This window comes from Panulirus ornatus, chromosome 29 (genome assembly GCF_036320965.1).
Source record: "Panulirus ornatus isolate Po-2019 chromosome 29, ASM3632096v1, whole genome shotgun sequence".
Lineage (NCBI taxonomy): Eukaryota > Metazoa > Arthropoda > Malacostraca > Decapoda > Palinuridae > Panulirus > Panulirus ornatus.
Window position 1 is genome coordinate 10,248,849 of NC_092252.1, and position 26,499 is coordinate 10,275,347.

Below are 26,499 nucleotides of genomic sequence, written 5' to 3' on the forward strand. Positions count from 1 at the left end.
GAAACACCGGCGACTGAATAGCATTTTGGTATCGCATGGAGGGTGTTTGTCTTTGCATACCGTTAGCATTATGTGAATTTTGCTCACTTGGAGAAAATATAAACTTAATGGTTGCTTGAATTAGATACATCGTATATTGAATGACTGGGAATGACAAATATGCCACATAGAAAATTCATGTGATGTTAGAGGCCTTGTTAGTCTATAATGTGATTGTCCTATACTTGGAATTCCCCGCATATCAGATAAGAGCACGAACGTGTTACCTACACGTTAGGTCAGAATGCACTGATTCCGGTTTTTTGAGAGGAAAAAAAAGCTTCACGAATTCACATCTAGGCCTTGAAAAGACTCAAATTATGTGTAGGATCAGATTCAGCCCTCGTTCAGTTCCCCCATCTCACGAAAAAAAGAGAAAAAAGAAATAGTCATTTATATGAGCGGTTCCATAGGAGATTCAGGTCCTGGTGATATGGATATGTATTCATTTTTATTCCAAAAACCAAGACTGTGCTGTTCTTAAAAACAGTTATTTCATACGTATTGTGAAAAGAAAATCGAGAAATACTTTCGATTCCAGGATTGATTTTACCTACATGATTGGAACACTACGACCCTTGGGCACAGCGATGCATCACTTATGATGGCATGGCATTTGGCTAGACTTTTAAAAGTCAGGTCAAAGGTCATGCCATCACAGTTGTATTTTTGTGTTCTACGCCTTGGTCAAAAGTTAATGGTGCCATCTTCAAACTGTTAGACATAGTGATATACTATTTTATATCTTGAGTTCATCCATTGCAGACTTTTATCTTGGGAACGCTTAATTCTACATCTGAACAGATGGCAAAATATTTGATTAAAGATTATTACAATTGCGTTTTATTACATTTAAGTTTAGGACATGTGAAGCATTATGACGGGAGTTTCTTCTATTAAGCATTTAACTCAGGTTTTGAGAGCACAGCAAAAGAGGGTGTAATATGTGTTGGCACATTTTTTGGTAGCGGAATGAACGCATTATGTTGCAGGTGTGCCATAGTATCCAGTCCTTCCTGTAACCTTGACAGGAGCCGACACTCTAACGGTTAGGGAACAATAGTGGAGGGGGCTTGGCTGCAGGAGCGACCTTTGTCATACAAGGACTTCTGAAATGTCTGGTTCATGAGATGGCATTGGTAGAGGTGGGCAGGGAGGGACGAGAATGGCGATGTAAGTGGGAGAGGTGCGGGCTGGCTGGTGTTAAGAGATGGTCTGGCAGTGAGTGTTTATAACGATATAAGAGGGAAGGGTGGTCTTGGAGGGGGCGTTGTGGTGCTATAAGTGGAGTACATGGGCGGGATGGTGAAAAGGGAGGGTCTGTTGATGAAAGTGGAGGAAAGAGACAGTGGTATTGAAGGAGGTTTGAAGTTGGTGGTAAAGATAAACGTATCATTATAGAAGCTGATGATAATGGAGGAGGAGGCGAAAATGGTGATGATGGTAATGAGTGACGCGGTGGTAATAGTGCTTAAACTTTAGTAGGGATGATGGTAATGGAGGGAGGAGAGGCGTTGGTTGTGGGGGTAAATGAAGTTGAAGATTTAATCACTCGTCGAATCTAGCGGTTTGGTACACATTATCAGATGATCTAGTAGTTTGATGAGCTTATAGTTCAGGAACTTCCGATAACATGTCTGAGGATGCAATAATTGTTTTGCCTGTTTAGGCGAACCGTACGTAAGTGGAAGCGAAGGACATCTGGTATAATGTGCTCAATCATTCCTTGTCTGATCTTTCATGATACATATGAGTGTACAGTAATGCATTAGCAAGTCCTACTGATGTTGATTGGTGCTTTTGTCACCAGTAGAGTATCTGTGCAAAGTACCTTAATGGCAATGGTGGCATATCCTACTAAAACTCTGCTTCCACATGTTACTGATACGATACTTGGTAGTGTTAATGCGCTGATACATCATGGTGATAATAGCATATGATCGTATATTGGTGCTTCTTTCTGATGTTGTTTTGGCAAATCATATTGAATTAATTACGGGTAGAGGTGCTGTTTAGTGTGCCTTTTGGTGTCAAAGTTATTGTGAAGATTTACTAGTTTTTCAATACCTGTACTGTAAGAGGAAAAGAATTAAATTTTTTTTTGTTGAGGTAGATAATTAACAACCTTAATGATATAATGATAGTAATTGGTTAGCACTGATGCTCGCGGGATTCTGAAACTTCCCTAGTCCAGTCTCATGATTTTTAAGAATCATCATTTTTGAGCCAAGATGAATATCCTACTGCACTGGCAACTTTTTTTCTCTCTTTTAAACTCGTGTTCAGATTTGTGGATCTACTTTGTGCTGAGTCAGCTAGTAAACTACCAGCTCTTAAAGACAGTCTTCCACATTGTCTGGTTAAACAAGGATGTCCCCACTTGATGTAATGGTCGTTATCTCATCATCGTGACTTTACTGGTTCCCCTTTCTCTTGTATTGTTGGTGCCCGTCTCTGAGATGATCTTCACTGATCTCAATATATTGATCGACCATATATATATATATATATATATATATATATATATATATATATATATATATATATATATATATATGTATATATATATTTATATATATATTGGAAAGGATCACAATTTTGCGCGTGATCAAGATATTCCTATGAGTCCACGGGGAACTTATCGTGTTTCATTTTCCCCATGGACTCATAGGAATATATATATATATATATATATATATATATATATATATATATATATATATATATATATATATATATATATCAATGTCATGCATTCAAGGGATACCAGAGGTATTTAATCTTTATGTCAGTTTTTGCTTTTGGCTATTGGGCCCTTTGGACCTGTGAGAGAAAACAGATTGGGTATGTACAGGTAGACAAAGAATTCCTTATTTTTTTTTTTACCAAGAAAGATGGAGGTCATTTGGTAAGAGAATCCCTCATCCACACATGTAAATAAGTAGATTTGGACCTAAGAGTTACCTAGCTTTGACGGTGGTACGTTGTTGCCTGACACTTACATGAGTGGCCTTTCATTTTCAGTCACTTTTTTTGACGTGCATTTCCAAATGATTATAATTATTACTACTACCAGTACACAAGTTTGATGGTAGTTCAAGTCTGTGATATTTTTCAAAATATCCCTGCTGGTGTACGTAAGGCTATGAGCTCAGCCATTACCAACGTCTGCGCAACCTATTATTTAACACACAAGGTAAAGGTGTCACACATCTCGCCCCACAGTGCACGTCCATTTCCAGTTTTTAAGCGACCCCCTAGTCTTGCAGGCTGGCAGGGTCACTTGGCTAGATTGGTCGATGACGCACGCAAGTCAGACACCGTTGTGAAAACCTGCTTTCCATACCCTCCACTAGTACAGCTCCGGTATACAACCGTCTAGTAGCTCCATTTAAGTTACTAGAGTTTGTTCAGACGTCCCAGTGCCTTATCATGGCTTGAGATTCGCAATATGACAGAATTTATGTAAATTTTTTTTCAGGCCGCTGGGAATTTCCTGCAAGCAACAGTGCTTGTGCAACATATGTAATTTGATTCGTGAATAGATCTTTCTTGTGCGATTCTCTGTATATGGATATCGTTTATAATCTCCCGTGTGCCTATTTTGGGAGAGTCTTCCTCTCATCATGGGAGATTTATCCACTGATCACTTTAGTCGTATATGTGTGCACCAAAGTCTGTTTAAGACCCCGCTGCATAGGGAACGGATATAAACAGGACTGTCCCCCTGTGAAGCATCGTTGAGGGACTTGGCTGCTATTATGGGCGCTCTGGTTAAGAAGGGCATCATCATAGGTCAGAGGTACATTTTATTCATAGTGCTCTTTAGATGTCACTAGATCACACAGTATTCATCATGGTGCTATTTTTCTTTCGTGATCCCAATCTGTTCACTCCAGTTCAGTTTGAAAAAAAAAAAAAAAGTAAACGGTTAGACTACGTCCCGTTGCATTAAAGTCTGCAAGGAGCGGTAAACTGTTTATACTCGTCACGCTAATCTGGAGCCACGTGGTAAAGTAGATTGTGAAAACTCCCTGAGGTGGTTTGTTATTACGTAGCAACACCAGTTGGTGGAACTATTTGGCTACATCTTGACCGCTGATGTATTAAGTTGCAGTGCTTTTTGATCCAGTAGCATTGGTACTACACCGATGTTCACAAGAAAAGATTACTGTAAATTCGTGAGTTGGAGCCTTTGTTTGCTCTTGCGGCTCACACAGTTAAAAGGTAAAGTTTCGGGTTATTTGTATGGTTCTTACATGAAATATGTGATTAATGTATGTGTGTTAAAGGGAGAGAAATTTAAATTCCTGTGGCCCTGTCTCTTAATCTTCTGCGTAGGTATACCATTCTTTAATCATGCGTAGACACACATGAAAATTCAAGATTGTATCAGGTACACTATGTAATCACTTGTTTACAATTACCGGAGGGAGTTTTACGCTCATGGGGCCCCATGTCTTGGACATCTTTTCACCACTAACTTAAACTACTCTTCATTGACTACGTCGTCTTTCAATTTTATTCCATTCATCCACCACTCTTACAAAAGAACTCTACATCTTTTTTAACTAGTATTTTACTTAATCTCATATCATGCCTTCTGGTCATTGTATCCTAATATCTGTCAAAGAACCGTTAACAATGTTGATGTAATCTGAGTTACATAGAATACTTAAAGGTTGTGTTCCTGTCTCCCCAGACTCTTCTTTCGCGTATGGTGAGCAAAATTTGAAATCCATACCCTTTCCTTGTAGCTCAGCTTTATTCATTCTTGTCCCGTCTTAATTACCATCCTCTGGACCTTCTCTATTACCTCTTGTGCCTCTTTATGTGAACAGGTTGATGACAGTTTCTTATTCATATACTATTTATGCTATTCTGATTTTTGCAAGCAGACTTTTTTTTTTTCCTATTGTGGGACTGTGGAGACAGGGTAGAGACAATGTTGTCGACCAAGGTCGTCGCTCATTCCGAGTACTACAGCTTATTTTCTTTTATTCTTATTTTCTTTTATTCATATTGAGGCATTCTTTCACTGTGTTCTATCCTCATTACATTTGTTCGGGTTGAATTTCACAATGTATCAGACTAACTTTGGAGTCTCTTTAGGTTCCCTTACAAGTTGATGCAATCCTCCTAGCTTTTCACATCCCTCATGGCCTTTGCCTCGTATGCCTAGGAGGACGTACCTTCTGGCAAATAATTTACGTAGATGAACTCTAAAGGTCCCAGAACGGGACCCTGTGGCTTTCGAAAAGCGATTTTCACTTTATAAAGGCTCCTTTAACATGCCTCCTTTGTTCTCTTCCACCAAAATATTTATCCTTAGAAGGAATATCCTGCTCATTCCTGCCTGATGGATGTAGCCTTTCAATCAGCCTCTTGTGTGGTATAGTGTCTGAAGTTCTTTTGTTTAAGAGGTCACTGTTGTGAATCTAAGAACTTCGATATACATGATCCACTTTCCTGAATCCTTATTTTCTCTCACTTTGGTAGTTTTTCTTATGCAGAAAGTCATTCGTGTGCTTTCTGGTAATTTTTTTCCAGTGTGTGTGTTTACCTATTTACGTTCCCCGAGGAAATAGTTTCACCATGGTACACAGTTTCTTTTCGCTGTTTCATGTTCTCAGCTTTTACTATTGCACGTTGCATGTTCTTTCCTTAAGGCTAAGTGCAGTGAAACAACGAGGAAGTAAGTAATAGATGACCCAATTGAGCTCAGACGGGAAGGTAGCGCCGTGATTGGCTGGTCTCATCCCTCTCCTTACAAACGCATTGTTCTCCCTCGTTGTCACTCATGATTCCTGAAGGACGCCTCCGTAACCTTTCACATGTGTTAGGGATGATGCCAATATCGGCCGCAATGGGGCTATTGAGGTTTTTATTTTGTTGAAAAAGTAATCGTTCATCGCCGTCGTTGCATGTACAAGAGGAACATGTGGGCGAGATTTGCTGTATTTCCCTCGATTCATGATTACTGTACGCATGAGGTTGGAACTGAGTCGTAAGAGGCTCTTGATTATGCGTGTCATATTATTCCTGGAGACATGAAGAAGGAATCATGAAAGGCTTTGGGGGCTTGACACAGTAACAAGTGCGTCCCCCAAATTCACAGGACTGGGAAGGAGATAGATTATTTACTATTCAACTTTAAAACAACATGTGAATATTGGGCGCATGTTCAGAAAACCATTTTCAGTACAGTACACCCAGAAAAATATTCAGCACCAGCTTTATATTATCTGGCTAAACACATCAAAACTTGGTCAAGGCCCAGGGCACCTGTGATTATACCAGAAGTAAAGATACAGAGTTACAGGGAAAGGCTAGCAGCCGTAGAATTACTTACGGTAGAAATCTATGAAGGGGGGATAAATTACGACAAGTTTTAAGTCATTTGATAAAGATGATATAGAACATCAAAATCTGATAGAACGACGAGAGAACATAGCAGGAAATCAAGTTACCTAAAATGTAAAGATATACTCCTCATAGTACCAGAGTTTTGGATAACTGGAACAAACCAAGCAAGGAACTAGATACAGACATTTAGAGTTTCGTATGATGAAAAAGATGAGACCCCCACAAGCCTAAACTTTCCTTTTTGTATATGATCACATACATACATGCTTCTTTGGAGTATTTAAGTGGTAGTTCTCATGAAAATGCCAAAGTGAAGATGTATAAATGCTTTGAAAACCATCTACTTAATAACACCGTAATTCAGACCTTTCATTGTTTAGAATTTTTAGTTATTTTTCAACGAGTAATTTTTTTTTTTTTAATTTTATACATTGTTAATGGACTTAGTTAAATAGGAAATCAATGAAGATTCTTATCTTGGTCATATGTGAATCTACTGCCCTACTTGATTAGCTTACACGCATGAAAAATAGTCAGTAGAGTTTATATACGGAAGATAGAATGAGAAAGTCATGCGAAGTAAGGCATGCTCGAGAATAGGCGAATATAGAAAATGCGCGATTACTGCGTGGGTTACGTAACAGTTCTGGGCTGTTACCATGAAACTACACTATCTGATTTAGAGCTGTTAAGTGTACTTCTCTTATTCGATGCTGATGTTTTGAAAAAAAAAAAAACGGACATCATATTAAGTTTAGAAAAGTGGGTATGCCTTAACACATTGTACATAAAGTAGTAAATAGGTCTTACCGTGAAATAGATTGTTAAGGCACAACCTGTTGAACAGTTCATGCGTGTCAAAAGATGTGGAGAGTTCGAGGGTTGTCCTTATCTCACGGCGCCTACTCACATACTGAATATACCAGGTGAACCTCTCCACTAACCTAACCACCTGTCCACATCATCCCCACCCCCACCTCCTTCCCCCGGGATAGTCATAATGCCGCCCCCAGACAAGGTCTGTTGTACTAGCAACCCCTAAGAGTAAATGCCATGTTTTCTATTAATTGGGGGTCAACATTAATTCGATATCGACAGTAGTGGAAATGTTTATAAGGAGTTAAGTACACTCTTAGAAGGGGAAAGGGTAAGGGAGAGGATTTGAGTAGATTTTAGGGAAAAGAATAATTTCATTGAAATAGAAGATGGCCTGTATTGATGTAACAAACTACAATTTGATACAGGTTCCAAGGAGCATTTAACATACCATGTAAAGAAGAAGAAAAAAAGGATAGAAGAGTGGCTTTGGAACTGAGTACACGGTATGTACCCCAATATACATCCGTGGATGTCGTTCTTCATTTAATAGACTTTTCTAACTTTTTTTAGGTAAATATTGCAAGTTCAGTTAAGGATAAAAAGTCAGATGAAATTGATATTAGACAACACTTGAGCTTTTGATGATTTCTTTACGTGAGTGGATGACTTATATAATGGCAATGACCTTCATGGTTGCAGCGTTATGTTCTCAACCTTCACCTTTTCATGCAGTAGAATTCCTCCTTGATAAGTGGGAGACGGATGCTGAGTATTCCATGTTTTCGTACTGTAACGATAATTTGTAATAAAATCTAGTCACCAGATTTGAAGTCGACAGCAAGACCTCATGTGCGAACATTGTAACTTTGAGTATGATGGCCTGGCCTCTTACCAGCCTTTTAGAATTCAGTCACGTTAAAGGAGACCTTTGTATAGATTTAGCGAACTACCCATTTATGGCACTAGGCAATCCAGGTCAAAGGCCAAATTGTCGTTAAGGATAAGATTCTTTTCTAGTTTTCATGTTATTCCTATGGTTCTTCAGCAATCATGTGGTTGTTCTTTCAGCAAATACGACTTTGATCAGAGGTGAAAAATGTAGGCTTTGAAGCATATGAACTTCTTTATTGAAGGCAGAGCCATTAAACCTTCATTCGTTTTCCTATCCCACGCATCCCATCCTTTTCTAAACACCATTTCTTTAAATGGTTCATTAACAAACAAAAATTTTGGTGAAGAGTGAACAGTGAAAATGAAACATCCCACCTGCACTTTGTGCCAGTGATTTCACTGTCTTGGTCAGTTTGTTGGCTGTCCATGAATAAGCATTGCCTAGCTTTGTAGATATAGTGGTCAAATATGAAATCCAGTGAATTTCTATGTTAGAGGGCACAATGGTGTTTTACTTAAGCCCAGTGAGAGCAAGTCTTTTCTTTTTAATGCACACATTGCTCTGTTTTGGTTAGACGAATGGGTTGTTTACATTCAAAACCAACCCTTTTCTTTTGGTACTCATTTTTTAGTAACCATAACTGTCCTTTGTTATGCTTGTCAGAAATAAAACCAAAGTTGTGAGTATTAAAGAGTAGTAACTGATCAGGGATATGTTTTTTGTTAATTATTGTTATGTGTATTTCCAGAAAGTGCGATAGTGCTGATTGACACAGCTGGATGTGACTGTTGGGAGCTGGAAACTTCTGAAGACCAGAGTAAAGGGAATGTGAACGAAGCCATCATAGTCAGTTGTCAGGTTAAGGCTCTCGTAGTTGCAGGTGTACCAGAGAAGGATATTGCTGTTATCACCCCCTATAACTTGCAGGTATATTGTAGAGAAAAACTTTTGAATTAGAGAATTAGAGAAACTTGGGTTTTTTAAGTCATATTTTTTCTCTTTCAGTATCCTGAATGTCTTGTCTCACAGTACAACAGGATAGCTAATGCAGTGCCCTGTTTATATGTGATATTTGAAGATTTTTACCAGTTTATCAATTAAGGCACCTTTCTCATTTTGTTATTTCATCTTGACTTTAATATTCACATTTATCCATCCTCATTTATTTTACTCGATCTACTTTTACGTGAGTGGCATTTTTTTTTTTTTTTGTCTCATGTTCATATCAATTAAGTATTTCATATTTAAAGAATATCTCTTCCTTATTTTTTATACTGCATTCATTCAGTACCCTTATTCCCTATATTGCCCATTCTCCTAACAACAGAATATTTTAAGAAATTCATTACATCCGTTTGTAGTTTACTAGCTCTGTCATCTATGTCTATACATTCAGTATAGTATCACAGCTGGAAGGTGTTGGAAGAACTCATTTATGATTTTTTTTTATGAGGATGCCATAGACATTAGCTACACCACCATAGATCATTTGAAATTTGATTACTAGCATGAAAACATGGATCATTGATCTCTCTGAGGCCTCTCTGCCAAGCAACTTAGATATGTGAGGACAGCTTAAAGGGTTCATGGTTATTATGGTATGCATAAACTGAGCTCTCAAGGAATGTCTGAATCTGGCACAATTGCATTGTGGAAACTTTCATTAAACAGTGATAGGTGTAATGGATGTGCAAACATTTAACTTTGTAAATATGCTGATCAGCATATTCATCCTCATGTTTAAGAGTTGTGCTGCTTTCATGATAAGGCCTCCTGGTATGAGTTCTGAAAATGTCTATACCCTGAATATTGTAAAGTGACAAATTTTTCTGACATTTCTTTACAGTTGTTTGTATCAACTAAAAGTCTTTCTTTTTTCATAAGATGTAATATGTTGTTATTGTATAGTCAGTCATTGTTTATGTTTGTTTTCAGGTGGAATTAATCCGCAGTCTACTTAAGATTGATCATCCTGGTGTAGAGGTCCGGTCAGTTGATGGATTTCAAGGTCGAGAGAAGGAAGCAGTTATTATATCTCTTGTTCGTTCAAACAAAGAAGGTAATGAACTGTAGAGCAAGAGGTTGTGATGATTCTGGCTTCTTTGCGTTGTTTGTGTAGTTGTCAGAAATTGTTGTTTTTTTATTTCTGTATACAAGTCGATACCTTAGATGCATTAACAGCCAATCATTATAAAGGGGCTCCTAATTAGTGCCAGAATCACCTGTCTGTAAAACATGTTGCAATGCATGTCTTTAAACAAACAATTGAAACCCATCATTTAAGGGGACTACATTCCTGAGCACAAATTTTCTATATGTAACTCTTAAGTATGGAATATACCAGCAACAACTTAGCCTAAGAACAACGTACCATATGTTCTTATCTTTTAGTATAGGCATTATTTAATGAAAACTTACCAGAAAACATGGTGATGAGGGCTCCAGGTATTGGTGGGGAGGGATGGGGTGGAATGCAGGGTACAAGGAAGAAGAGGTGCTAGTTTTGTCTACGTCACACCCTGAAGTAAAGTTTGTGTGAATTGTTTTCAATGATATAGAGATCTTTGTTTTCTAATCATTCTTATCTGTATCAGTATACAAAGTAGATCAAGGAATCAGATTTGAGTAATTTTAGATAGGGACAAAATTGTGAGTAGTGAAGACAAATGGCGTCAGTGCATGGATGATGAAAATATTCTTGTTGTAGTGACTGAGTATCTAGGACAATTTAGGATGAATGTCTGGGTATTATGAAATAGGATTTGGGTCTGGATGATAAAGGCTTGATAAGTGCTTGAATAATTCAGTCAAGAAACTGTAAGCTAAGTATCTGTATAAAAGTATAATGAGATCAAATATTTTCATTTTTATTCTTTTTCTTTTGAGATAATATAACTCAAGGTGAGAAAAGTTTCTCATCATAAATAGAAATTACAAGCATTTTTATTTGAGTCGAAGTGCAGTGGTGCATTTAAGCTGTCTTTAAGTAAATTTAAGTAATTGGAAAGGCATTTTAGATTGACACAGCCATACCCAACATATGAATAATCTCACATTTATATTGTTGTATTTTAAATTATTTTTCATTTCACTGTTGGTGAACTCAAAAGAGTTGAAGAGAATGGTGTGGATGATATGTGTGATTTGGCTGATATTATCTTTGGTCACTTAATTTCAGGTAATGTTGGATTTCTGAGTGAAGATCGACGTTTGAATGTGGCTGTGACACGAGCAAGGCGCCACCTAACTGTTGTGTGTGACTCAGACACTGTTGGCAGGCACGCATTCCTTAAGAATTTTGTTAATTACATGTCAGAACATGGTCACATCAAAGCAGCATATGAATACAGGCATGGTAAGAGGAAGAGTATTTTGATGTCATGTACGCAGAAATTTGCTGTTTCCTGTGGGGTGGGATAGCGACAGGAATGGATGAAGGCTAGCAAGTATAAATATGTGCATGTGTGTATATGTATAAATCTGTGTGTGTATGTATATATTGATATGTATATGTATGTATATGTGCATTAATGGGCATTTATGTGTGTATGAGTGGATGGGCCATTTTCCGTTTGTTTCCTGCCACTGCATCGTAGACGCAGGAAACAGCAATTATGTATGATAATGATAATAATATATATATGTATATATTATTATTATCAGTATCAGTATTAGTATTATTATTATACTTAATCGCTGTTTCTCGTGTCAGCGAGATAGTGCCAGGAAACAGACGAAGAATGTCTTATTCACTCATATGCACACACACACACACATACATATATATATATCTTTCTCTTTCATACTATTCGCCATTTCCCGAGTTAGCGAGGTAGCATTAAGAACAGAGGACTGGGCCCTTGAGGGTACATCCTCATCTGGCCCCCTTCTCTGTTCCTTCTTTGGGAAAAAAAAAAAAAGATGGGAGGATTTCCAGCCCCTGCTCCCTTCCCTTTTAGTCGCCTTCTACGACACGCAGGGAATACGTGGGAAGTATTCTTTCTCCCCTATCCCCAGGGATAGTATATATATATATATATATATATATATATATATATATATATATATATATTCCCTGGGGATAGGGGAGAAAGAATACTTCCCATGTATTCCCTGCGTGTCGTAGAAGGCGACTAAAAGGGGAGGGAGCCGGGGGCTGGAAATCCTCCCCTCTCGTTTTTTTTAATTTTCCAAAAGAAGGAACAGAGAATTGGGCCATGTGAGGGTATTCCCTCAAAGGCCCAGTCCTCTGTTCTTAACGCTACCTCGCTAATGCGGGAAATGGCGAATAGTTTGAAAGATATATATATATATATATATTTTTTTTATACGATTCGCCATTTCCCGTGTTTGAGAGGTAGCGTCAAGAACAGAGGACCGGGCCTCAGAGGGAAAATCCTCACCCGGCCCCCTTCTCTGTTCCTTCTTTTGGAAAATTAAAAAAAAAAGGAGGGGGGAGGATTTCCAGCCACCCGCTCCCTCCCCTTTTAGTCGCCTTCTACGACACACAGGGAATACGTGGGAAGTATTCTTTCTCCCCTATCCCCATTTATATATATATATATATATATATATATATATATATATATATATGATATGTGAGAATTTCTTATTGTACAAATTTAACTCCCCAGGGCAATGGTTCACTGCCCATTGTGAATGAAGAAACGTTTGAATTGGAGGTTTACTTCATGTGCAGTAATATTGTTTCACAAAGAAATATTTCTACTGCAGTCACATATTTGATTTTGTATTTCTCCTAAAAAGATCCATGAAAATTTATAATGATGGTAGAAAAGAACTTGTGTAGTTTTGAGGATGGGCTCATATACATAGTGAGAGTGTGTTTGGTCTGAGAATTATCTTTAATACTTGAAGACATTGTTCGAGATTTTACTGTCCGGGATTGTGTGTTGACATTGACATGGCCCAGGAAGTTGACAGTTAATGGAACCACGGAGCTGAAATGATCCATAGGGTCGGTGGGTGGAGTGGGGTCTTTAGTGTACTGAGGAATGTAGAAAGAGAGGTCACTGTCTTTAAGGACAAAGCAAGGTGTTAGGTTTAGCAGTGAAAAGAGAGAAGTTATTTTGAGTGTGAATTTGAATGAGGAGAACTTGGAGAAATTGGAATGTTTAAGATACCTGGGAGTGCGTATGGCAGTGAATGGAACCAGGAAGCTGAAATGAGCCCTAGGGTGGGTGAAGGATCAAAGGTCTTAGGTGCATTAAGTAATGTGTGGAAAGAGAAGTTACTTTCTTTTCAGGTAAAGATGGGTCTCTTTGATGGTACAGTAGGTATAGGAGTCCCATGTGGAAGTGAGGTGTGGGCCTTAGATAGAAATGTAAAGGATAGGATGAATGATTTGCAAATGAGGTGTTTGAGGACAATATGTGGTTTAAGGAGCGTTGATCAGATAAATGATAGGTTAAGAGGGAAGTGCGATAGTGAGAGGATTATGTATGAGAGAGCTGAAGAGGGTATGCAGAAATGGTTAGGCCATATGGAAAAGATGAGTGAGGGAAAGATGACTAAATGGGTCAGAAGTGGAGGGAACAAGGGAAAGGGAAAAACTCAGGAGGAGGTTGAAGGATGGAGTTAAAGATGCTTTAAAGGCCCTAGGCCATGACATTTAGCAAGGTGCGAGGTGTACAAGGGATAGAGTGAATTGGGTCACTGTGATTTATGGGAGACAATGTGGTCATTAGACTGAAACAGGGCATGTGAAGTAATTGAAGGAAACCACAGGAAGGTCTGAGGGGCCCTGTTTGTGATTAGGTGGCTGTGGTTTCTTTACATTATATATGACAGCTAGAGAGCCACTGGATGTGTGTGAACAAGGCAATTTCTTCGTTTGTCCCTGATGCTACCTTGCTAATGCTGGAAATGGTGAATGTATAGAAAAGAAATATTGATGTCTCATTTTTGGCATTTTTTCTGTTATGATGCAACATTTTGACCATTATGAGGAATGAGAGTAATTTATGGTAATGCAAATGTTGTTTCCAAGGTTCATTAGAGTGCACATGATTAATGGAAATGGGAGATATTTGAACACAGACTTTTCATCTATGCTAGTTTTATTCATGACTGCCTTATTCCTTCTACCCACAGTGAATACTTTTTACTCTGTGACATTTTTGTTGGCAGACCTTCATGTAAGGTGCATGAGTGTGTGGGGAGTTAATCAAATGTAGCAGTAATTATAACTAATTATTATGATTAAGTGCTGTCACACTTATTGTATGATTATAACTCCTTTCTATCATATTTTTCTTCATCTTCTCTTCTTGTGAACATAGAGAGGTTAGAATTATGATCATAAATACTATGGGGAAGATAATAGGGTCTCATTCCCCACACTTTTTTCCATTTTAGAATTGGAGACAACTGAAGTGGAGACACCAGAATGTATTGTGTGGAAGTCAAAATCTGACAAAAAAGAGAAGCCAAAGCAAACGACAGAGTCAAAAATTATGGGAAAGAATACGGTTAAAAATGAAAAGAGAAAAGCCGAACTGCCCAGTGAGGAAGAGAATATGAAACGGAAGAAGGAATATGAAGCCATTGTCATGTGTTTCCTTAAGTCCTCGGACCAGACATTTGAGTTTTCTCCCAATTTGAACTCTTTTGAGAGACACTTGATTCATGAAATCTGTGAGGAGCATGGCCTACAGCATGAGAGTCAGGGTGAGGGTAAAGAGAGACATATTGTTCTGAAAAAGATTGGCATCATCCAAGAAAACTTTGAACAAGAGAAAGACGAGACACATACTGAAGAAGAAAGTGATGCACAGAGAAAAGAATTTGAAGCTGTTATTGACAGTTTTCTCAAGTCCTCTAAACAAAGTTATGCATTCTCATCCAAGTTGAATGCTTATGAAAGAAGAGTGATTCATGAAATATGCAAGGAGTTTGATCTTCAGCATGAGAGTCTTGGGGAAGGTAAGAACCGTCACATAATTGTTCAGAAGAAGAGTGCAGCTACAGCACAACAGATTACTAAAAATAATGGTAAACAGGCTTCAAAGATAATAGAGGGAGATATTTCAGAGCGTGGGACAACTCACCTAAAAGAAACAAGCACAGAAAATAGCGTTCAGAATGGGGCTGTATCAAAGATAATAGAGGGAGATATTTCAGAGCATGGGACAACTCACCTAAAAGAAACAAGCAAAGAAAATAGCATCCAGAATGGGGCTGTACCAAAATGTCAGTCATTAGATGGCAAAAGAAAAATTGTTTACACACGTTACATTGGAGGAAAGTATGAGGAAGTAGTTGTTCCAGTCTGTAACTGCAAAGATGGTTGTACTACTAACTGTACAAAACATAAAGAAAAGGACTCAAAGACTTTGAAAGATTCCTTGACAAAACACTGCTGCAGTTGTGGGAAGGACATTATTCAACAAAACTATACCATTCATAGTGCACAGTGTGGGAGGAAACTGCGTGGAGAACAAGAGGAGAAAAGCAGAAATGTAAGTTATGCTTTCAAATTCATCAAGGGAACTTTAGATGTATTATTATCATTGTTATTATTTTTATTGATAATGATAAGTCTCAGGATTGGGTGTCTTAATGTGTGTGGATGTAATCAAGATGAGAAGGGAGTGATATGTAGTATATTTGAAGAAAGGAACAACATAGATTTTATGGCTTTGAGTGACACATTGCTCAAGTGTAAAGGGAAAGAGTCTTGGCCCTTGAAGCATGAGAAAGGAAGATTACATTGGAAATGAAGTGCCTGTGGACAATAGATTGTGTTAGGTGTTTTGATTATTTATAAAGTGACTGTGTAACAGTGTAATACAGAGGTATGGCATTAAGCACAGTTTGATTTACAAAGGTGACCACTTTAGGCTGAAATGTTTTGAATATATGGAGAGAATAAGTGAAGAAAAACTGACCATGAGGCTCAATGTATTGTAAGTGGAGGGAGGAATGGGTAAGGGGAGACCGTTAAGGATATGGAAGAATGGAGTAAAGCAGGCTTTAGGGTATTGGGGCCTGAGCATTTACAAGGATGAGATGCATGCGCAGGATAGAACGAAGAGGATTAATGTGATATATAGGATTGATGTGCTATCATTGGGTTGGACAAGGGCATGTGGTGCAGCTAAGGTAAACCATGAAATAGTTTGTGGGGCTTTTCTTTGGATGGTATGCTCAGGTTTCATGACAGTATTCATAACAGCAAGAGTGAATGTGTGCTAATGAGGCCATAGTTCATTCATTCCTGACACAACTTCACTAAGATGGGAGTGGCGTCTGTGTATCAAAAATAGATTCTTATTACAGTATTATTATTGTTATTAGTAGTAGTAGTAGTAGTAGTAGTAGTAGTAGTAGTAGTAGTAGTATAACGCTAATTATTTTGTGTGGAGGAGGTTGGAGATGTTGGAAATAAGATGTTTGTGGACAATATGTGGTGTGAGATGGTTTGATCAATAAGTAAGAGGTGTGGTAATAAAAAGTGTAGTTGAGAGAACTGAAGAGGATGTGTTGAAAAGGTTTGGACATGTGGAGAGAATGAGTGAGGAAAAGTGAACAAAGAGGATATGTGTGTCAGAACTGGAAGGAAGAAGGAAAGGGGGGAAAGCAAATTGGACATAGAAAGAGTGAAAAAGATTTTGAGTGATCAGGGCCTGAACATGCATAAGGGTGAAAGGTGCATACAGTATAGAGTGAATGGGAACATTGTGGTTTACAGGGTTCAGTGTGTTGTCAGTGGACCAAATGAGGGCATGTGAAGCAGCCAGGGTAAACCATGGAAAGTTCTGTGGTTTCTGGTTGAGGATAGGGAGCTGTGGATAATGGCAATGAAGTGTGAAAAAAAATATTATAATATTATTGTTATATATATTTTCTTCTTCTTCTTCTTCGTCTTCTTCTTCTTCTTCTTCTTCTTCTTATTATTATTATTATTATTATTATTATTATTATATTTTTTTTATTTTGCTTTGTCGCTGTCTCCCACGTTTGCGAGGTAGCGCAAGGAAACAGACGAAAGAAATGGCCCAGCCCACCCCCATACACATGTATTTACATACACGTCCACACATGCAAATATACATACCCATACATCTCAATGTACACATATATATACACACACAGACACATACATATATACACATGCACACAATTCACACTGCCTTTATTCATTCTCATCGCCACCTCGCCACACATGGAGTAACATCCTCCTCCCCCCTCATGTGTGCAAGGTAGCGCTAGGAAAAGACAACAAAGGCCCCATTCATTTGCACTCAGTCTCTAGCTGTCATGTAATAATGCCCAAAACCACAGCTCCCTTTCCACATCCAGGCCCCACAGAACTTTCCATGGTTTACCCCAGACGCTTCACATGCCCTGATTCAATCCATTGACAGCACGTCTACCCCGGTATACCACATCGATCCAATTCACTCTATTATTATTATTATTATTATTATTATTATTATTATTGTTTATCCCTGGGCATAGGGGAGAAAAACTACTTCCCACGTATTCCCTGCATGTTGTAGAAGGCGACTAAAGGCGGGGGGGGGGGGATCCTCCCTTCCTATTTTTACTTTTACAAGAGAGGGAACAGGGAAGGGGGCCAAACGAGGAATTTCTCTCTCAGGCTTAGTCCTCTTTTCTTAATGCTACCTTGCTAATGCGGGAAATGGCGAAATGTATGAAAAAAATATATCATTATCATAAATAGTAATAGTAGCAGTGGTGATGTTTATTATCTCCCATGGGTGACCAAAGCAGACTGGTGTACTGCCTCAGTAATAGTAGTAAAGGTATTTAGGTGTTACAGATGCATTTGAAATTATTCATTACATGTATTAAAGTTTCAGTGTAGTTAATTCCATCCTTAGATTTAATTTTATAATATCTTTGAACAGGTCAAGCAAAAAAGTGTGAAGAAGAAGAATCCCAAGAAAGGAAATGCCCATAAAGATGATGATGGAAAGGAGGAAGATTTTGACAGTATAATTGCACAATTTACTAAGGTAATCGGAAATTATAAGAATATATCTGTTTAAAAATGTTGCAGTGTGAGCCAAGAAGGGCAGTACTTACATGTCTTACTGAAAATTTTGTAAGACATTTTTATCTGTGGCTGATTTTTGTAAACTGTTGCAGTATTATAGTCTGATAGTAGCAAAGAAGTTGATTTATTTAACTGACTGATTCAAAACATGGACATTATGTCTTGCCTAAAACACTTTTGTCTGAGTGAGATTGAGCATGGTAGAGCGTTAAAACAATGTTTTACTCATATGGTGGGTTGAGGCTATGAGAATTCACCCCTTTCATTTTATCTATCATCTATATGATCAGCAGGTTCATAAGCTTTCCAAGAATTATAGGATCCATGACATCCACCCTTATTTGTTTGAAACCATTCACTCATACCAGTGTTTCCTCTCACACTTTCATCATACTGTAAATGGTTTTTCTCAGTACTCTTAGTTCACCTGTGCACATTATAGGCTGTAGTCAGAACTTCCCATAGAGTCTTCCTGTTAACATTATTGTCACATGCCTTCCTGGAATCCACAAATGTTTCAGGTGATGTCTTAATTCTATCTAGAACTTTTTCCATTACTAGTCTGGGTGGAGAAATCTTGTCTACGCACCCACTTCTCTTCCCTTCAAAAATAATAGCTAAAACAGAAAACAAATGTCCAGTTGCAAGATGGTACAGACAAATTGATAAGTTGGGCTTACAAATAGCAAATGAATCTTGATGTCATTAAGTTCAGACTTTTTCATGTCAGTTGTGACAATGAAATTGCAAACTGTAGATAATGGCCCAATTAAGTAAACAGTGATTAAAAGGACTTATTATTATCAAAATTATTATATAACCCTGGGACCCCTTTTATGGGGCTCCTGCAGCTCCTTTAGCGGGTGGTCCTCATCAATGCTGTACTCTTTTCTCTCCACTGATTATAATACAGCTTTGTTGGAAATGGCTTCTCACTTGTGGTGTTACCACTTGATGGCAGAGCCCATTTACACCAGTAGGACTCAAAGAGGCAAAATTTAAGGCTTCGTAGATACACCATTCTAAGTCAAGTCTGAGAAAATGTATTCACTGACAGTTTGCTGATGTATCCACATCTTAAATATTGTGTTCATTTTGTTACCTTACTTGAAAAGAAATGTGGATAGAATAGGGAGTGAGCATCAAGCCACCAAGATGTTTCCGGGTTTGAAAAACAAATCCTGTGCAAACTGTTTAGATGACCTTTCTTTGAAAAGGGAAGTTTAAGAGATGATGTAATGCATGTGTTCACAATTATCAAAGGCTTTGGTAATCTTGATTTAAACTGCTGTTTCAGGCTAGATTAGCCTGTTTTACATGTAGTAATGAATACAGACTTATGATTACACACTTTAAAGAAGATAAAGTACCATACTTTCTTACCAGCACGATTATCTCAGAGCCACATTATGACCATTTACTCTTAGATTTCAATATACATAACCTGGGACAAGATTTCTCTGCACTTTTGAATTACATGTAAGTGTAGCATTCATAAATGCATTCTTAAACTTCATCAATCCACTGTGGCAAAACAAAGGCTGATAAAGAATTCATATTTTCAGTTTTCATACTCCTGCATGCTTATCTTTTATTTCATAAGAATATAATATGCTTTTAGGTGCTTTTTGCCCCAAGTGTAACTTTCATAAACTTAACACTTCACCATGGCAAAACAAAGGCAGATCATGGATTTTTTTTATTTTCCATACTTGTGCTTGTATCCCTTTAATTTTGTAAGAGTATAATGTGTTTTTAAGTTTCTTCTCATGATTTTTCAGGATATAGTGGTAACTAGGTTACCCTGTATCTCCTTTTTTGTGCACTCCCCTATCCTCCTTTTCCTTATAGCAAGATTGATATCAATTAGCAAAATGTTGTGAGTTTGTATGTAATCCTCAGCAGTATTTATGATTATCATTTCAAAGTATAGTGGAGTTATACATTGTTTGCTTTTATCCTCATCTCTGTGCATCATCCATGTGTCTTTGTAATTTCTTATACGTTAATTACATATCTCTGGATTACTGAGGAGTAGTTAAATGCAGTTCTTACATATCCCTTCTGAGAAATGAGTACATTTGCTCTCCTTCAGTTCAAGCTTAATTGAACTTTTGATATCTTGCTTATATATTTATTTATTTTATTTATTATACTTTGTCGCTGTCTCCTGCATTAGCAAGGTAGCGCAAGGAAACAAATGAAAGAATGGCCCAACCCACCCACATACACACGTATATACATACATGACCACACACACACATATACCTACCTATACGTTTCCACATATACATATATATACATACACAGAAATATACATATATACACATGTACATAATTCATACTTGCTGCCTTTATTAATTTCTGTCGCCACCCGCCACACATGAAATTACAACCCCCTTCCCCTGCACGAGGTAGTGTTAGAAAAATTCAACAAAGACCACATTCATTCACACTCAGTCTCCATCTGTCATGTATAATGCACCAAAACCACAGCTCTCTTTCCACATCCAGGCCCCACAAAACTTTCCATGGTTTACCCCAGACGCTTCACATGCCCTGGTTCAATCCATTGACAGCACATCGACCCCGGTGTACCACATTGTTCCAGTTCACTCAATTCCTTGCCCGCCTTTCACCCTCCTGCATGTTCAGGCCCTGATCGCTCAAAGTCTTTTTCACTCCATCCTTCCACCTCCAATTTGGTCTCACACTTCTTGTTCCCTCCACCTCTGACACATATATCTTCTTTGTCAATCTTTCCTCACTCATTCTCTCCTTGTGACCAAACCATTTCAAAACCCTCTTCTGCTCTCTCAACCACACTCTTTTTATTACTACACATTTCTCTTACCCTTTCATTACTTACTCGATCAAACTATCTCACACCACATATTGTCCTCAGACATCTCATTTTCAACATATCCATCCTCCTCCACACAACCCTATCTATAGCCCACGCCTCGCAACCTTATAACATTGTTGGAACCGCTATTCCTTCAAACATACCCATTTTTGCTCCGAGACAATGTTCTCGCCTTCCTTTTTTCAACAGGTCCCAGAACTTTCGCCCCCTTCCCCACCCTGTGACTCACTTTCGCTTCCATGGTTCCATCCACTGCCAAATCTACTCCCAGGTTTCTAAGACACTTCACTTCCTCCAGTTTTTCTCCTTTCAAACCTATCTCCCAATTGACTTGTCCCTCAGCTCTACTGTACCTAATAACCTTGCTCTTATTCACATTTACTCTCAGCTTTCTTCTTTCATACACTTTACCAAACTCAGTCATCAGCTTCTGCAGTTTCTCACCCTAATCGACCACCAGCGCTGTATCATCAGAAAACAACTGACTCACTTCCCAAGCCCTCTCATCCAAAACAGACTGCATACTTGCACCTCTCTCCAAAACTCTTGCATTCACCTCCCTAACAACCCCATCCATGTACAAATTAAACAACCATGGAGACATCACACACCCCTGCTGCAAACCAACATTCACTGAGAACCAATCACTTTCCTCTCTTCCTACTCATATACATGCCTTACATCCTCAATAACAACTTTTCACTGCTTCTTGCTTATAATCACACTAAAGAATCTTGATATTTTTCATGGTGTCTGCCCTCTTCCTTTCTTTCTAATGCTGGGTTAGTGTTCTTCACTTTGAAGACACTGTGGAGTTTTGTGTTATTTCCTCATATGTGTATTTTCTTCTTTGTTTCTACATTTATCTGTCATCTTCAGTTTGATTATTTGGTCTCAAATTAATGATCTGCTCCAAGTATATGAATAAATTAGCTGTATATTTTTACTAGTATTTTCTATGCTTATTTCTTTTGAACAGATCATTGCATCATCCTCTCTTATTATTTACTCATTTCTGGTTTTCTTTTACTTCTCAAAAGCAGTAATTTACTGATAAGCATTCTTGCAATGTCCTTACAGAATTTTTCTTTGTTCCAGGAGAACAGCACATGTTCCCAGCCCCATTGTAAATCACCTACAACTGTGATATTCCAACTCTGTCCCTTTTGCCGCAACACATTTTGTTTAGCACATCATATGGCCGAAGTACATGGGTGTGGTGATTTGGCTCGTCAGCATGCAAGGATGGTAAGTTTAAATTGATGCAATCAACATTCAGTTGTACATTTTATTTATAGAAACGCTTTTCATTATATGACATAAAACAAAAAATATGAAGTCCAGTACACTGTCTCATGAATAAGATAAAGAGAAGTCGGTGTGATAATGTTTTCACATATAGACACTTATAGATACTTTAAGTAGCCACAGGTTTTTTTCATTCATGCTGACTTTTGGCTTTGGTCTGCTAGGTCAGCCATTTCACGTAATAGATGCACAAATGAACCACTTAAAGTCTCTGAATAAAGTAATAGGAGTGAAATCATAATACCCTGTTTAACCTAGATAATACTGCTAGCCATAGTTGGTCTGGTTTATATCCAAAACCTTTACACACAGACAACTTCTTTCCCAAGGAGCTCCCTCAATCTTTATGGAACTTCTGCAGCATTCAAGGAGATGGTCACATTCACCCCAAACCATCAGTTATAAACTGTAGTGATGTTGTATATGAATCTATTTGTAGAGTCCAGAGCAATTGATCAGGTGTTCATTGTCTTCATTGTGGAAGTTGCATCATAGGCATAAAGGGTCTCGAAATATGTAAACTGATGTTTGTAGTGTTGCAGTGATCAGTGATGTCCAGAGCAAAGATACAAAAGTTTGACTAATGTATGTGTAGTGTGGTTTCAGATGAGTGCATGTCTGGTGGAATTGCATTTACGATTGAGTTGGTAGGGTAATTGCTTAGTGCTTGTCAGGTCATTTTGGAGTGTATATGGATTGTTAGTGTTATGGTTGTTGAGAATTGGAGGGGGGATTTGTGAGTATTCTTTGCTTGAGTTTGAGGCAGGGTTGGAATTTTAATTTTTACTTAAGGGTTAGAGATTAGTTATAGGGCAATTTGGATGAGTAGGGTCTTGTGTTATTGCAAAGAGTTTCAGGTGATTAAAGGATGCACATTGTGTTTGTTTTTGTCTGGGGTTAAAAGGGTGAATGAAGACATATGGAGATGCAGACATTCTGTTCTGAGTAAGTCATTCTTCTATTTGTGTAGCGTAGTGCTGCACGTTTGTTGTTTTTACATGGTGTCAGGATGTTGTGATGAGATTATGAGGCTGTCAGCATGTGAGAGGACCTTCTTATTGTGGTTTGCCAGAGGTATTGGGAAGTCATGTAGGAAGAGAATGAAGATAATTGGAGAAAGAACTGCTCTCTGGGGAACTCTATTATAAAGTTTATGGGTTTTAGAAGTGAAGGAGCTTTAAGTAACTCTGGGATTACAGCCGGCTGTAAAGTTGGCTTACCAATCTTTGTCATTGTTGCAGAGGGTGATATGAGTAACGTTTATGAGAGAATGTGTCATAGGACAGTATCCAATTCTCTTTTCTTGTTTATTACCACTAGTATTATGCAGGATGGGGGAATGTGGTTGGTGGAAGCCAGCTATGATTTGCTTACTTTTGAAATCTACATGAGGGAAATTTAGCTTTAGCTTTTTGGTAAGAAAGAGTGACCCTTTAGACTCCTGTTGGTGGATTTGAAGGAGGCAATGGAAGGAAGCATCTCAGGGAACAGAAAAGAGCTCCTCATTGGGCTCAAAGTATTTCATTTTCATTAATCAGTCAGTTATTGATTGTGCATTCCCCTCACTCTTGCCACTTTTATTTTTCCTAATGTTGGTACAATCTCCATATGGTGCAACTGGGTGTTTCTAGTCAACATGTCCATTTTCACATGATTAGCATAGCCATGCTCATGCAGGTGGTGTGTTTTCTCACTTTATTTAATTCTGCATATGTGGACTAAATTTTTTGGCAATAAGCTAGTTGTCTTTAGGCACCTATCAGTGGCTGACCAATCAATGTATTTCTTTCATAACTACTAAGAGTAGCATATGGTTAGTAAAGATAGACCATACATCTCCTTATATCATTAAAGCCAAAAACCCAACAATCGTATTTATTTTGCAGATGATTACCAAGAATGGAGTTTTGTATCCTGGCAGCGGTATCCCATCCAAGAAACCAAGTGAAGCCAAGCGTAAACAAATGCAAAGAAAGTTAGATAAGAAGCTTGATGAGTTTTCTAACCAAAGACGGGCGAAAAAAGCAGGAAAAGATGCGACATAATTTTACTGCTATTTCCAAGCATTTATTTAAATTAAATGTCAGATGGTGGTAAGTGTATCTTGGCCTATGATTAGGTTTATCTTTTCTTAAAGGAGCTTAGGCAGTCAGTAAAAGACATGATGGTTATCATTCAGTTCATAAAAGACTTAAGATTATGCAAAAATATCACTGTTTTCATTGATTTAGTAAAATTGGAAGAGCACTATAACACCATGTGATATTTTTCTTTCTTGTCCTTGAGGGATGATTTTCGGAATGCAGAGTGTAGAGTGTAACTTGAATTCATCTTGGGAGTGTGGCGGAATGAAGTTTAAGACTAGGTAGGCAGGGAGGTTGTTTAGTGCTTGTCAAGTTGCGACTGTGTGTATATGTTTTGCTTGTTGTGTTTGTTAAGGGAGAGGGTATCTGTGAGTACTATATAGGTTTTTAAAGTGTGTTTTCTATTTCTACATGAGGGCTGGTTGTTGGTTAATGGATGGGTGGGGTCTTGTGTTATTGCAAAAAATTGCATGTCAAGCATATTGAAGTGATATGGAATTGAAAGTTTTTTATTCACTGTGTAGGTCTTGAATGCTTGTGATTGCTAGACAGCCCTCTTGAGAGCAAACATAACAAAAGCTAAAAGCCTCACAAAACTAGCATTTTGAAACTTTCCTGATGTCATTGAAGCTTGAATAATCTTATCCACAAGTCACCAGATACTAGAATTTTTGTGTCAGATCCACAAGATTATGATTAATAAATACTGTGATATTACAGGAGCTTAAAATAACATAAATATTAGACCAAATGTCTTTACTTGAAACATTCTAAGTAATTTACAAAGAGCAACACAGGGTTTAATTTGTTTATGGATGGGGTTGTTAGGGAGGTGAATGCAATAGTTTTGGAGAGAGGGGCAAGTATGCAGGCTGTTGTGGATGAGAGGGCTTGGGAAGTGAGTCAGTTGTTGTTCGCTGATGATACAGCACTGGTGGCTGATTCGGATGAGAAACTGCAGAAGTTGGTGACTGAGTTTGGTAAAGTGTGTGAAAGAAGAAATTTGAGAGTAAATGTGAATAAGAGCAAGGTTATTGGATTCAGTAGGGTTGAGGGACAAGTGAGTTGGGAGGTAAGTTTGAATGGAGAAAAACTGGAGGAAGTGAAGTGTTTTAGGTATCTGGGAGTGGATTTAGCAGCACATTGAACCAAGGAAGTGGAAGTGAGTCACAGGGTGGGGAGGGGGCGAAGGTATTGGGAGCGTTGAAGAATGTGTGGAAGGCGAGAATGTTATCTCAGAGAGAAAAAATGGGTATGTTTGAAGGAATAGTGGCTCCAACAATATTATATGGTTGTGAGGCATGGGCTATAGATAGGGTTATGCAGAGGAGGGTGGATTGTGTTGGAAATGAGATATTTGAGGATAGTATGTGGTGTAAGGTGGTTTGGTTGATTAAGTAATGAAGAGGGTAAGAGAGATGTGTGGTAATAAAAAGTGTGGTTAAGAGAGCAGAAGAGGGTGTATTGAAATGGTTTGGTCACATGAAGAGAATGAGTGAAGATTGACAAAGAAGATATATGTGTCAGAGGTGGAGGGAACGAGGATAAGTGGGAGACCAAATTGGAGGTGGAAGGATGGAGTGAAAAAGATTTTTAGCGATCGGGGTCTGAACATACAAGAGGATGAAAGGTGTGCAAGGAATAGGGTGAATTGGAACGATGTGGTATACCGGGGTCAAGATGCTGTCTTTGGATTGAACCAGGGCATGTGAAGCGTCTGGGGTAAGCCATGGAAAGTTTTGTGGGGCCTGGATGTGGAAAGGGAGCTGTGGTTTCGGTGCATTACACATGACAGCTAGAGACTGAGTGTGAATGAATGTGGCTTTATTGTCTTTTCCTGGTGCTACCTCACACAGACACAGGGGAGGGGGGTGCCATTCGTGTGTGGCAGGGTGGCAATGGGAATGGATGAAGGCAGCAAGTATGAATATGTACATGTGTATATATGTATATGTCTGTGTATGTTTACTTTGAAATGTATAGGTATGTATATGTGCATGAGTGGGCGTTTATGTATATACATGTGGATGTGGGTGGGTTGAGCCATTCTTTTGTCTGTTTCCTTGCAATGAAAAAAAAC

At 38.3% G+C, this 26,499-nt stretch overlaps 3 protein-coding genes across 3 annotated transcripts in view; 2 read left to right on the forward strand and 1 right to left on the reverse strand.

The window, feature by feature from the left end:
- Window positions 1-7,338, reverse strand: part of LOC139758080 (alkaline phosphatase-like) — a 28,494-nt gene extending 21,156 nt beyond the window's left edge. Inside the window, exon 1 of the mRNA XM_071679163.1 lies at window positions 7,216-7,338. The gene's annotated coding sequence lies outside the window, so the exon portion shown is untranslated. The remainder of the gene's footprint in view (window positions 1-7,215) is intronic.
- LOC139758075 (DNA-binding protein SMUBP-2-like) overlaps window positions 1-24,593 on the forward strand; it is a 65,400-nt gene extending 40,807 nt beyond the window's left edge. The window contains exons 12-18 of the mRNA XM_071679155.1: window positions 8,865-9,043; window positions 10,052-10,175; window positions 11,295-11,471; window positions 14,495-15,597; window positions 18,013-18,120; window positions 22,126-22,275; window positions 24,222-24,593. Of these exons, the coding sequence (XP_071535256.1) occupies window positions 8,865-9,043; window positions 10,052-10,175; window positions 11,295-11,471; window positions 14,495-15,597; window positions 18,013-18,120; window positions 22,126-22,275; window positions 24,222-24,380 (2,000 nt within the window). The 3' untranslated portion in view covers window positions 24,381-24,593. The remainder of the gene's footprint in view (window positions 1-8,864; window positions 9,044-10,051; window positions 10,176-11,294; window positions 11,472-14,494; window positions 15,598-18,012; window positions 18,121-22,125; window positions 22,276-24,221) is intronic.
- The window catches only part of LOC139758077 (ionotropic receptor 21a-like), a 99,227-nt gene continuing 97,141 nt past the window's right edge, over window positions 24,414-26,499 (forward strand). Inside the window, exon 1 of the mRNA XM_071679159.1 lies at window positions 24,414-24,428. The gene's annotated coding sequence lies outside the window, so the exon portion shown is untranslated. The remainder of the gene's footprint in view (window positions 24,429-26,499) is intronic.